The sequence below is a fragment of the Ailuropoda melanoleuca genome, chromosome 11 (assembly GCF_002007445.2).
Source record: "Ailuropoda melanoleuca isolate Jingjing chromosome 11, ASM200744v2, whole genome shotgun sequence".
Classification (NCBI taxonomy): domain Eukaryota; kingdom Metazoa; phylum Chordata; class Mammalia; order Carnivora; family Ursidae; genus Ailuropoda; species Ailuropoda melanoleuca.
In genome coordinates, this window is record NC_048228.1 from 22,583,374 (window position 1) to 22,598,031 (window position 14,658).

The window sequence follows — 14,658 nt, forward strand, 5'->3', positions numbered from 1 at the left end:
TGGTGTAAAGCTAAAGCAGACCTGCTTCCTCATCCTCCTCCTCCTCTTCCTCATCATCGGAAGCTGATGACAAGGGAGTTGGTGCGGAGCTAGCTTGATTATTAACATAGTCACCATACTGCATGCCTGTAAAGTGGAAAGCACAAACACAAGAGTCAAACCAACAGGAAAGATGAGAAATAAAATTTTGACATTGCATTAAAAGTGAGAAAGAACTCTGACATTCTAAAGAACATCCCAGCATGCATTTTAATGTTAGCAAATTTATTATCCAAACTAGAACCGTTAGAAAATTTCTGCAAAGCAGTTTAGTAAAAGCAGCTTTTACATGAACTGGTTTAAGTGTGAAAAAAGTACCACGTATTACACTGACAATAGTTAGGAAACTGCAATGATACTCTGAAAATTTTACTGAGCTCTATACATGTTTACCTTCTTTGACCTTGGGGCCCTTGTGCTGTACTTCCTTTGGGACTGCACATTCTTGGTGAGCAGTGATCATTTCTACTGAAATGAATTTATACCGCATTCAACACACATGCAAACACTTGATACCTTCCTTCTGCTAATGCCACTTTGATGGTAACTCAGTTCTCATAACGGAAAAAGAATGACAGTTAAAGAAAAGAACTGTATTCTGAATAATTCTCTGCTCACAGATGCTCAAAAAAAAAAAAAAGAGCTCATTAACTGTGGTCCTACAAGTGTGACAATCACAAAACAGGGAATTTTCTGAGATGGCCAATCATCTCAGCCTATTGCCTACACGTCAGTCTAAAGCAGGTGGACGAGACCGGTCCTCTGTGTAAGTCACACTGAGAAGGAAGATAGCGTGGAAAAGGCACAGCCGTTAACTGTGCAACTCTTCTTCTTCAAAAAAGTGATAGGGTATTTTTCTTATTTAAAAAATCTGGTAAAATGAGGCTAAAAATTAACATTCACAAAGTTATAAGAAGGAAAATAAAATAATCCTAATTAAAAATAAAAATATAAAAATAAGTAGCCTTATAAAGAAAATCTATAATTCAACTTGAAAAAAAAAGATAAAAGAAAAAACACAGAAACACAGTGTAAATGTTTAAGGACATTGCACAATATCAGAAGCACAATAAAGCCCTGCCCCACCAAAATCACATGGCAGTCCGCTGATGCTTTCTTTCTTTTTTTCTTTCAGGGGACCTTTTAAAATTAGCATCGGGGCGCCTGGGTGGCACAGCGGTTGAGCGTCTGCCTTCGGCTCAGGGCGTGATCCCAGCGTTGCGGGATCGAGCCCCACATCGGGCTCTTCTGCTATGGGCCTGCTTCTTCCTCTCCCAGTCCCCCTGCTTGTGTTCCCTCTCTCGCTGGCTGTCTCTATCTCTGTCGTATAAATAAATAAAATCTTTAAAAAAATAAAAAAAAATAAAAATAAAAATAAAATAAAATTAGCATGTTACGGTAATAAATATAACTCATGTCTATCATAGGAAAAATGCTACTAAAGAGAAAAATTTAAGCTCAGAAGAGAGCAAAGGTTAAACTGTCGATGAGTGAAGCTTTGATCTTCCCACTAGGACCAAATAAGTCACAAAAAAATCTGCGGGCTTTGCTGAGACATCTTTTAAACATAGATAAAACAGGGGAGCCTGTGTCGCTCAGTTGGTTAAGCACCTGATTTCAGCTCAGCTCATGATTTTGGGGTCCTGGGATGAAGCCACCTTGCAGCTCTGTGCCCCGTGGGGTGCCTGCTTCTCCCTCTCCCTCTGGCCTCCCCACCCCGTTCATGCTTGCTCTCTCTCTCATAAATAAAATCTTTCAAAAAAATATATAGATAAGATAGTAGTTACCACAACATCATCTGAGAAAGTAAAAATCAATGTGAACTAAAATAAATTCAGGCAATACAAGAAATCAATCCGATACTTTGAAAGACCAAATTCAGAGTGGCATGTTCCTCTAACAAAAGCCTATTTAAAACGAAAATTTCACTAATACTAGACCTTGCGTTAAATATACTAAAAAGTCTGCAATTAAACACAAGTTAATTGTAAAAAGATTTTAGAGAAAACAAACCCTTCAATTTAAGAACCTCTTTAAAAATGAAGTACTTTCTCAAAATGCAATTAGCATTGCACTTTAAAAAGTACAAGTGTGTGTATACAGTAAGAAGAAACACGAAAGAAGAAACTCCATTTACTGCACTAAGAGAGGCCACTAAGCAGGAAAAAATCAGAAGAGAATCCCTTCTTTTCATGACTGACTCAATATTCAGACTACTGACTGTGTAACTAATCAAAGGAGCCAAAAGCTACAGCACAAACCTGTATGTATGATAAACCACTTTCCTCTCTTTCTCCACATTTACTGAATTAAAAACAGATTCACTTATTATTGGAAAAATATCCAATGCTTCATTGGAAACAAATGAGGTGGCTACACAATGATTAAAAAAAAAAAATCTAAAGAGCAACTACTTAATGCACTGGAACAAACCTATGAATAAGACAGAGTAATATTATTGCATCATTTTACCTTATACTATGGATGTCAATGTACTATATTAACAGAATGTCGTACAACATACTCAAATTTTTACTTCCCTGAAAAAAAGATGCAACCCTTTTTGAGAAGTGCTAAGGATAAAAGTGTCAAGATTTAAGGCCTTCCCCTGCTGCGACTCTTACTATGCTCAGAATTTAGCCTTCCTTTGCTTGTCCAAGTAAACTCTGTTTAATTCTTGAGAATATTAATGGCACAAGAATATGACATTTTTATTTGTGACTCCAGACTAACAATCAATCCTTACTTAAATGCCCTGCTTTAGGCTGGGCACAGTACCGACAAACTACAACAAATGGGGAGTGACAGCCAAGTCATCTACTCCAGGATATGTGAATGGTTATGCAAACTTCCTGAGTGCCTTTATTTAGACCTTCTTTAAGAGCCAGAACCTAGGTATGAGATACTCAGATTACATGTATGAGGTGGTAGAGCATGACATCTTCTAGAGCTTAGCCTGCAAGCCACTGGAGAAATGTACACGGAGTACCTTCCACTCCACCAACTACCACCACCACCAAATGGGGCGGGAATGCTGTATCCTAACTTACTCTGTTTGAATCAGAGCTTTCACGATGTGAATCTAGTAAATCAAGAAGCAAGATACACCTCACAGACAGAACCTAATTGATGAAGAGCTTTGGTATCAACTGGGCCCCGATATTTTAAAAGGGACATTCAGTTTAAACTACCTCTCATATTAAAGTACCTTCAGGCAAAACTCTCCAGGGGACCATATACTTGGAGCTGCTTAATAAAAGGCATCTTCACTGTTCCCTGGATACAGCTACACTGGGAATAAATAAAACTAGTCTTAAGAGAACAAATCCCTTGTGGAAGTTAGCTTTTTTAAATTCAAGAGGTCAGACTTTTGAGTGTTACCTTTTCTAAGCTGGTCTTCAAACTAGGTACACATACTATAAGACTTTCCAAGCCTTTGCAAAATAATGATTTTTAAGGGAATCAATTTCCATAGTTACTCTCTTTCTAAAATTTACCCACCTAAGAAAGTGCCTATGTTAATAAGAGCCATTCTCTCACTTTACAAAGGAAACACATACTCTTAACCTACATCTTACCATAATACATAGCCCTGAGATATAAAAATCTCTCTGGCACTAAAGGGAAAGAAGTCTTCCTCCTTTCTTAAATGATTAATCAAGGCACCCTCTATCTACAGACTTTCTTTTACCTTTTCATACATGTTTCAGTTAAAGACAAAATACGTTAGAAATAGGGTTGGTGCTCACTGGAATAGTCTTTTATTTTTTTTTTTAAGATTTTATTTATTTATTTGACAGAGATAGACAGCCAGCGAGAGAGGGAACACAAGCAGGGGGAGAGGGAGAGGAAGGAGCAGGCTCCCAGTGGAGGAGCCCGATGCGGGGCTCGATCCCAGAACGCCGGGATCATGCCCTGAGCCGAAGGCAGACGCTTAACGACTAAGCCACCCAGGCGCCCTTCACTGGAATATTCTTAATTCAGAAATGCTGAAAAGTAGACTGGTGGGAGTGACGATGAATTTATTTAATAATTTTACATACATGCAGCTCAAAAACTACTACTGTCAGAGAACCCCCTGCTTTTTTTAAGAGTCCCATGAGAACAAAGCAAAAACAATAAGACTAAACAGACAAGCAGCAGGACGCTATGAATAAAGATGGGGATTCCGCGTTCAATTCTAGGTTCTATCACTTACCACCTACGTTTTCCTGGGCAAGTTACTAACCTCTCTAGTTTTCATTTATATCATCTGCAAAAAGAGGTAATAACTACCTCAAATGGTTGTTGTGAGGATTAAATGAATTAATATATTTCAAAGTTTAAAATGTTGCCTGAAATATACTAAATACTATGTAATTATTAGCTATTATTATTATTGAACTTTAAAAATGTGTTTTTGTGTATATTTAATTAAAAACACTTATTTTCAGCTATTCCTAATACTTATCCCTATAGGGGACAGGGCAAGTCATTAAAAAAAGAACATTTCAACAGAGCAGTATTCTTAGCAATGTAAATTCTTTTAAAAACAAGTAGAATGTTTTCTAGGATGACCAATTTTTTTCAAGATACACTGGATAAAACTAACAGATAAAGATTCTACATAATTTCTTTCAGAGTGAATATGAGATGTTCAATAAAGTATTTTACAAACTATTTTATCATAAAGTATTTATAAGGATTATAATCACTTCTCACCTCTTTTTCCTTTATACAATATTTAATTCTTTCTGCCTCCTTTTAATAACAAAAAATATTTACTAACAGGGGAACCCATTATCACTTAGTGGTATATGTTTTTCTTTTTTCGATTAATTACATGGGAACATTTTTATCATGATGTCTAATGAAATCAACAGTTATTTCTGATTTTTATACTTGATTCCTATTTAAATATTTTTAAAAAGTCCAATATCAGAGTTTGATACACACAATGTATATATTTACCAAAGGAAGCAATGCTTTTCAAGATAATCCTCACTTCGTAAATAGCATATTAAGTACATGCTGCCTGCTTCATTTCAAATTTGGTAATGAAAAACAGCATATCGACTCATTGTCTAGTTTTTATAACCTAATATAAAAAAGGATAAATTAATCATATTAGATCTTTGACATTTAAATTTGACTACTTTTAGTAATTTGGCTTAGGAGATATATGCTATAATTTATTTCTCAGTGGAGCTTATGATACTCCTTTGAAACTCCAGGAACACATTTCCTTAGATTAAAAAAATGAAATTAGATTTTCTGACAAAGAATAAAATTTGTCTCACTGGTTTGAAAATGAAGACTGCCTTTGCCAATTAGGTTATATGAGATAGCACACATAAAACAAATGACCTCTACCACAGCTTGAAGTCTTTGATAAAAATACATTTAAAGGATATGATATTGTACTGGCAATGGTACAATGAAACTCACAATATTTTGAATAATTGCTGATTCAGTAAAACAAGTATTAGGTTTGGAGACAGAAGATCTATATTGATCTTGGCACCCCACCTAGGGAGTTTGTGTTTTTGGGTAAGACACCTAACCTCTATAAACTTCAATTTCTTCTTCTATAAAAGGAAGATGAAATATGATATGCTTGCTTCACCTGATGATCAAGTGAGATAATAAAAGTTAAAGGTATTTCAAAATCGTAAACTGCTACATGAAAGTAATAACACTACTATCTATCCACAACCTGGAAAGTTAAATCTAACAAACAACAATAAAAATTTCTGACCTGTAACTGAGAAGGCTGAACACATTAAAAAACTCCAAAGAACAATACTGCTTTAACAAAAGCCTTTCAATACCATTCCTATCTACTTTACTTGAACAAAGTTTCTTAACAATTATATGCGTGAAAATAGAAACTATGAATGAAATTTATCTAAAGTTTATCTTAGGGGCACCTGGGTGGCTCAGTGAGTTAAGCATATCCCTTTGGCTCAGGTCATGATCCCAGGGTCCTGGGATCGAGCCAGGCATCGGGTTCCTTACTCAGTAGAGAGCCTGCTTCTCCCTCTCCCTCTGCCTGCTGCTCCCCCTGCTTGTGCTCTCTCTGTCAAATAAATAAATAAAATCTTTTAAAAATTAAAAAAAAAATAAAGTTAATCTTATTTTAGTAAGGAGTCATATATAGCTATGGTAGGGATGGGGGAGAGCCATTCATCTCATTGAAAGATGTATTTCCAGTCAAAATTTACTTTGCATAAAAAATATGCAAATTCATACTTTTTATATGTTGTTTTGACCAACTATATGCTAACAATAATAGTGCTGACAGTTCAATCCAGAAGAAAAAATGCTAATGCTTAGACACTTATGGTCATAGACAATAAGTAAAATGTTAAATTTCCATTTATATAATATTACTATGGCAGAGAAGTATGACAGAATGATAAAAGGAGTTTCCAGCTTAAGAATACATTATATTATTACATTCAGGAGAAACAGTATGACATTAAGGAGAAAAGTGTTAAAGGCCCATTTGGGCCTTTTTTAAAAGGATGATGGTAGGTTCATTCTAGTGGATACAGAGAATAATATAACATCTTTATTTTAAAAGTCAATATATGCATTATGTTGAAAAATTACGTACCTTCAACTATTTAGACTTCTGGTGAAAAATTTTAGATGTCAATGTCAATTTTAGATGATACAGAGTTTACCCAAAAATTTTTTAGGAGATATGGAGCAAAACTTTGCAGCCTCCTGTCTTAAAACCAGTATAAGAATGCTGGGTCCTGGGGTGCCTGGGTGGCACAGCGGTTAAGCATCTGCCTTCGGCTCAGGCCGTGATCCTGGCGTTATGGGATCGAACCCCACATCACGCTCCTCCGCTAAGAGCCTGCTTCTTCCTCTCCCACTCCCCCTGCTTGTGTTCCCTCTCTCGCTGGCTGTCTCTATCTCTATCAGATAAATAAATAAAATCTTAAAAAAAAAAAAAAAAGAATGTTGGGTCCTTCTGAGAATAACTAAGTAAGGGTGTCTTTGAAGCAGGGAAAAAATATTAATCTCTTTTAAGCATTAATATTTTAGTAGTCATATCAGAACCACAGCATAGCTTATGCAGCCCACACACCACCCAATTACAAAAGGCACCATTCACACAAACCACAACTTACACAACATACATGGTAGCCCTACCTCACACAATTAGGTTGTATATCCCAGATCTATTCAAAGGTAAAGAGGCCACTAAAATAAACCAATCTCCTACTTAAGAAAAAGGAACAATAAAAGTTACAATTCAAATGTTTCTAGTATTCTCTTTTCTGTTACTTATTCAAGGAGCTTCTCCTAGGTACATCAAAAGTTTGTTAACAGCTAACAAAACAATTCAGCTGCACTTTATAGAAAGATTAAAAGGTTTGAGTTAAAAATCTTTCACTCTGCTACTTGGGCAGAGTAGTTTATAATCTTGGGCAAATTACCTAATCTTTGTAAATCTCACTTTTCTCATCTGTAAAACAAAGATAATATTATAGGATTGCAATGGGAGTTAAATGAGATTATATAAAGTATCTGGCACATTGTAAATGCTCAATAAATGGTAGCTCCTCTTTTCAAATCTATCTTATTAGTAAGAAAAAAAGGAAACATAATTATGATTATTTTGTGGCAATGTGGTTTGCAAAATGTCACTTATAGTAAAATGGTAGGATGGTACTTAAAGTAAAATGGTATAGGGGCGCCTGGGTGGCACAGCGGTTAAGCGTCTGCCTTCGGCTCAGGGCGTGATCCCGGCGTTGTGGGATCGAGGCCCCACATCAGGCTCCTCTGCTATGAGCCTGCTTCTTCCTCTCCCACTCCCCCTGCTTGTGTTCCCTCTCTCGCTGGCTGTCTCTATCTCTGTCAAATAAATAAATAAAATCTTAAAAAAAAAAATAAAGTAAAATGGTATAAAAGAAAATATACTAAGAAAAAAGATATTAGCAGGGGCAATGTGAAGGGTCAAAACAAGTATAATATTTAAGAAAAGGAAGGCAGTCATCAATGTAAAGGAAAGATACCATTCATTTAGTTAGGGGTTCAATCTGCCCTTAAGTTTTTTCTACTCATGATAAGCAAAACTTTCCTACCAGTCCTTCATTTTAAAGGCAAATGCTTTTAAAAAACTAGATTTTATTCCTAATATACCCACTGGCTTGTTGGGAATCAATGGACACTCCATGGTGCTGCAGTTGGTTTTCCTATAAAGCCAAATAAGAAAATTTATAATGTATAATCTGCTCAAATGATAGAAAGTACTCTTGACCACATACTCAACAGATAATAAGTAGTGAGATCAACCTAAGATGCTTTTTCTGAGTTTTAGAACATAAGAGAGAGAGAAGGAGAATTCTTTATATTCAAGGTGAGAAGCTGTCATTACATAGTAGGTATAGTCCCTAAGATATTACTAATGGTTGCTCTGGAAACACGAACTATAGATTGCTAATAACAGTTCAGTTATCTCTCATGAAATGAAAAACACAGTATTTCAACTGGAAACATCAATAGATTCAGAATTTTAGCCAGAAAGAAAACAAAATACTGCCAAAATAAAAGGCAAAGTAGGGAAAGTGGGTCAAAACAACACATTTTAGTTATTTAACACATGAATATTAAACAAGCAAATGAATCAACTGTACTGTTTGTCCATGCTGCAAAGGTATGGCTTACAGTTGCATTTTCACCCTTCTCATTTCCAAAATTCGGTCAAAAGTTACTTTCACTAATAATAATAACAAGTAGAGAAATCATCAAATAGTATATGGAGATTAAATAAAAAAATCTTGGACGCTTTATCCTAAAAGAAAACAATAACAACCTTTAAAAAATAGGAAACAGATGTTCCATAGTAGAGGGATGGATTGGTAAATTAGAATACACTGAAACAATGAAGTATTAGCCATGAAAATGACTACAACAACTATGTGGATATATGAAGAACTGTGTACAACTTAATAAATTTAAACACAATATACAAAATGGTATACAAGCTACGACTGCAATTATGTAAAAAATAATCTTAAACAGACTATAAGTTAATATATACAAAGAAAACAGTGTTTGAACTGAGACTATAAATTTCTCCTTATTGTCTATAAATTATAGTTACACAGTTTGACTTTTTAAAAATCAGCTATTTGAGGGGCACCCGGGTAGCTCAGCCAGAAGAGCATATGACTCTTGATCTGAGGGTCATGAGTTTGAGCCCCACATTGGGTACAGAGATTATAAATAAATAAACTTTTAAAAAAAGTAAGAAAATCATAAAATCAGCTATTGGAATCATTGTGCGTATCCATGTATGTGTGTACGTGCTCTCTCCACATACACATAATAAATTTTTCTAATACCTTTCTGTTGTAGCAGCTCTGACGGCTGTGTAACTGAGGCTAGCGACTCCACCGGGCGATCTGCGGCAGGAGGTGTTCGCGTTGAGGCTCCTGGGAAAACAGTGGATACGACTGGGCTGGACTTGAGAGGCTGAACATTTTGCATAACAGGACAAGATAAAGAATCTGCAACTGAAGACAAAAAACTATTTCATCTACAGCAATCGACTCGAAAATATTGAAATACCAACAAAATACGGTTTGTTTGAAGTTCTTGTAGAAACATCAGTGGCATCACATTTATCTAGAATTATGTAGAGAAAATAAGGAGATCCAAAGAAATGATTTTCAGAAAAACTGAAAACTTACCAAATGTTTTAATAATCTTTAACAGCAACTTTCCTAAAACATGTCAGAAGCCTCCTTACCTTTTTAAACAAAATGAACCCCAAACAATTTTTACTAATGATCCTTACTATTAATTCATTATTGTACTACATAATGGTACCTAAGATAAGATGAATAGAGGTCATTTGCTTCTGCAGTAATGTAGTCCATGAATTCCACAAATGTTTCTAGTATCAGCTGAGATCCCCTTTTGTATTATAAACTGCCATATCTTATTTACTGCTACTAGTCATCTGTATTTCAAATATAACTAAGGACTCAACGGTAATAGTAGGTTGGATGTCTGGGATAAATAAAGTACATGTGATTCATACTAGGCCTTTGTGATAGCTCAAACTGCCCGATCCAGAGATAATCTTCAGCCAACCAAGAGCTCATTGAAAAACCCATGGCAACAGCCTAAGTGTCCACTGATGGATGAATGGATAAAACACACACACATGAATATTATTCAACCATAAAAAAGGAAATCCTGCCACTTGTGACAAAAGGGATGGACCTTGAGGATACTGTGCTAAGTAAAGTAAGTCAGAGCAAGACAAATAGTACACTCTCTCACTTACATGAACTCACAGAAACAGAGTGGAATGTGGAATGGTAGTTTCCAGGGCCTGGCGTCAGGGTGGGGGTTGGGGGGAGTAAAATAGGGAGATGTTGGTCAAAGGGTACAAACTGTAATTTTTTTTATTGAAGTATAACCATTGGCATACAATATTATATTAGTTTCAGTTGTACAATATAGCATTTGACAATTATACAGTATAAAATGCTCACTACAGTAAGTGGACTTACCATCTGTCACCATAGATTTTCAGGGTTTTTTTTTTTTAAAGATTTTATTTATTTGAGAGAGAGAGAGAGAGAGCATGAGAGGGGGAGGGTCAGAGGAAGAAGCAGACTCCCCACTGAGCAGGGATCCAGATGTGGGGCTCAATCCCAGGACTCCAGGATCATGACCTGAGCTGACGGTAGAGGCTTAACTGACTGAGCCACCCAGGCGCCCCCATAATTTTTCAGTTTTAAGAAGAGTAAGTTCAGGGGATCCAGTGTACAACATGGTGACTATTGTTAACAATACTGTTTTATAAACCTGGAAGTTGCTAAGACAGTAAATCTTAAATCTTCCCACCACACACACAGAAAAGGTAATTATGTGAGATGATGGATATATTAACTAACCTTACTGTGGGAATCATTTTGTAATACATATGTGTGTCATATATCAATCATCCATTGTATCTTTTAAACTTACACAATGTAATATGTCAATTATATCTCAAAGTTAGGGGAAAAAAGACCTATGGCAAAAAACTAGTAGTGAGCAGTGAAAATATACTGAACATATGCATGTATGTATGTACATACACGTATGCTTAAACATGCACGATGTGTGTGTGCATATAGATACAAACTTCGAAGTGCTAAGACTAAAACAAATATAGGAATGTGGTGACAGAACAAAACATGTTATATGTTGGGGTGCCTGGCTGGCTCAATTGAAAAATCATGCAACTCTTGATCTCAGGGTCGTGAGTTCAGGCCCCACATTGGGGACAGAGATTACTTAAAATAAATAAATATAAATTAAGAAAAAAAAAACACAATATGTTATATGCCCCATAGTGTACAAATGAAAAATATGGGGAATGGGAAAGAAGGTGGAAGGTAGTCTAAATGTGCCATTCATCATTTTTAGGGAGGACAAACATCATTGTGGGAAACTGAAAACATGGTCACAATATTTTGCAATTCTTCTCATTAAGAAGTGGAGTCTATTTTCCCTCCCTCTGAATTAGGGCTAACCTTGTAACTGGCTTTAATCAAGAGAACGTGGCAGAAGTAATGGTATGTAAGTCCCAGAACTCAAATCTCAGGACACCTTGTAGCTATGCCCTTCTGCTCTTGAAATGCTGCCCTGAGACTATCATGAAAGGAAGTTAGTTAAGTGTCAAAAAACCTAGGTACTCCAGTAAACTATCTGCACCAGCTGCTGGACACATGAGTGAAGTTCTAGGATCTTCCAACCCAGGCAAGTCTCCAGCTAAATGAAGACACATGGGTGAGTCCAGGAAAAACCAGCAGAGGAACTGTCCAACCAACCCACAGAACTATGAAAAATAATGTCATTTTTGTTTTAAACCAGAATTAGATAAATGATATAATCATTAAAACGTAACAGAGTGATAAGTATATTTAACAGTACAAAGTGAAAACTAAGAAAGATAAAATCATCTAACATTGGGTGATGGAGAAAAGGGAAGGGGGGGAGAAGACACAGTAAGGATGGGTGAGGTAAAGACCAAACCTCCCATTAAAGATAACTTTAAAAACTATTTTTTTAAAGATTTTATTTGAGAGAGAGAAAATGAGAGAGACAGCAAGAGAGAGCACGAGATGGGGGAGGGTCAGAGGGAGAAGCAGGCTCCCTGCTTATGCGGAACTCAATCCTGGGGCTCCAGGAGCATGACTGGAGCCGAAGGCAGTCGCTTAACTGACTGAGCCACCGAGATGCCCTAAAAACTATTTTTAAAAATACTTTTCTAAAATCATCAAAGACCTAACATGCTATTAATGAATGTCTGGGCCAAATTCTGTACAAAATTGAAAACTCAGAGAAATAGCCAACACTCAAAGCTGCTTTCACCTTCTGCTACAAAGCTGGTTCGCTGTTTTCTGTGGCCCTGCGGGGCACGGGCAACAGAAGACACATGCCAGGGCATGCCGGATGGAGTACCTGATAAGGCGCCCTGTTCTTCCACTTTGAAGAGAGTGTTCTGAAGGGTTATAACCTCAGGATAAGGACAAACCGGGAAACTAGTCCTTACAAACACCAGCGGCTTTGGTTCAGAACACTCTGAGTCCAGTAAGTCTAGAGTTCTGGATTTGAATTAGTGCAATAAGCTGGTAGTACCTAGAGGCACTTGGCAGAAGAAAACAAAAAACCTCTATCAAGAACAACTCCATCATCCTAGGCCTCAAACTATTCCCACAATTAATTTTTCAAAAGTAGTTCCAAGCACAAAGTCAAAGATAAGTAGTTTAAACAGGGCCTCTCTCTGTTCCAGAACACTACAGCGTCTCCAACATGCTTATAATCCTTCAAAATTCTGCCAGTGCTTCAGGGTGGAGACAAAACATCTTATCCTCAAAACTTCCTAACATGGTTAACGAGGCCTGGAACGATCCTAAGTCCCTAGCCTCATCCTGGCCTGAGTTCTCCAGCTTCACTGGTCGTCTTCCAGTCCCTTGAACTTGCCATGCTCTCCCCCAGTAAAGAAGAATTCACTGACTCCCTGCTTTGATGTCACAAAGCTTTTTCTTTAATAAAATAATTGGTATACATGAGTTTATGCGATACATATATGCATATGTACATATATACACATATAAAACCGTAAGAAAATACCCACGAACTCAGCATCCAGCTGTGAAAATGAAACATTTCCAAAACTGCTGACACTGTCAGTGTACTCCTCACGGAAGTCCTCCCTCCTGAACTGTGGTTACTATTCCCTTGCTTTCGTTTTTAAATAGTTTACCACACAGACAAGTATTCCTAAGCATTAGTTCTGCCTGCTCTTTAACTTGGTGATGGTATCGTACTGCATGTATTCTCCCATGACTTCCCACCTCACATTTCTGCGCCTCCCTCATGTTAATGAGTGCAGCCCTGTATCACATGTTCACTTCTGTTCAGCAGTCCATTGGAAGTATATAATTTCCTTATCCATTCCACTATAATGACTTTTGTGTTTCCACTTGTTTCCACAAATGGTGCTGCTATAAATATTCAGGAACATGTTCCTGGTGCAGATATGCACGCTCTCCAGGGCGGTGCTTCTCAAGGTGTGTGCCGCGGCTCAAATGGGTGTAAGTGTGCAGCAAGGGCCTCAGAATCCCCTTAGCCTGGGCGCAGCCTGGGGGAAATAAGCGCTTTTGGCCTAGAGAGCAGGCTAGTCCTTTTAGCCCAGTATCCCAAATAAATGTCACCATTTCCTGTAAGTGCTACACATCTAAAACAGGACGTGGTGCCCTAGAGCCTTCCTGTTCACAGTGTGGTCACTAGGCTAGCAGCACCTCTTGCAGACATGATGAAAATGCAGAATCTTAGGCCAGGCCATGCTAGACTTGGTGAATAAGAATCAGCATTTTAACAAGAGTCTGGGTGACTCATGCACCAGATTTTATAAGTATATAGCTAAATTTTAGAATATGGCTATCTTCAATTCCACTAATGCCAAATTTTCCTAAAATACTGAACCCATAAATCTTCCTATCAACAACAGTGTCTAAGAGTTCTGTTACTCCACATCCTTGCCAATGGTATGGTCAGACTCTCAAATTTTACCATTCTGCTGCTAGGTATAAAAAGATATCCCACTCTAGTTTTAATTTTCTTTTCCTGATTATTAATGAGTTCAAGTATGTTTTCATTTCATCTTCTGTTTTTTTCTTGGGTTGTTGCTCTTCTCCTTATTAATTTGTATGTGTTATTTGTGTATTCTGAATTTTTTTCTCCCAGTTTATGGCTTGTCTTTTTGTTTTCTCCATGTCTTTCAATGAAGAAAAGTTCGTAATTCGAAATTAGTCAAGTTGAGCATGCTTACTCCTTATAACTATAATTTATTGTATTGCGTTGTCCTTAAGAAATCCTTCTCTAGTCAACTTTCTAGCTGTAGTCTTCCATACTTTCTCTAAAAAGTTTCTAAATTTTGCCTTTTACATTTAAATATTTATTTTGCCTCCAATTTATTTTATACATGAAGAATTCATCAGATTGCAGCTCAAATATTAAATATCAGGGAAAACTGAGAATTTATTTTGCTTTTCCTCAGGCACATCAGTACCCCAAGATGACAGATAAAACCTTACTTTATCAGAAAGTGGA

At 36.8% G+C, this 14,658-nt stretch overlaps 1 protein-coding gene across 1 annotated transcript in view; it reads right to left on the reverse strand.

The window, feature by feature from the left end:
* SEC24B (SEC24 homolog B, COPII coat complex component) overlaps positions 1–14,658 on the reverse strand; it is a 109,494-nt gene that overhangs the window by 49,792 nt on the left and 45,044 nt on the right. Inside the window, 2 exon segments of the mRNA XM_034672118.1 lie at positions 22–126; positions 9,384–9,554. Of these exon segments, the coding sequence (XP_034528009.1) occupies positions 22–126; positions 9,384–9,554 (276 nt within the window).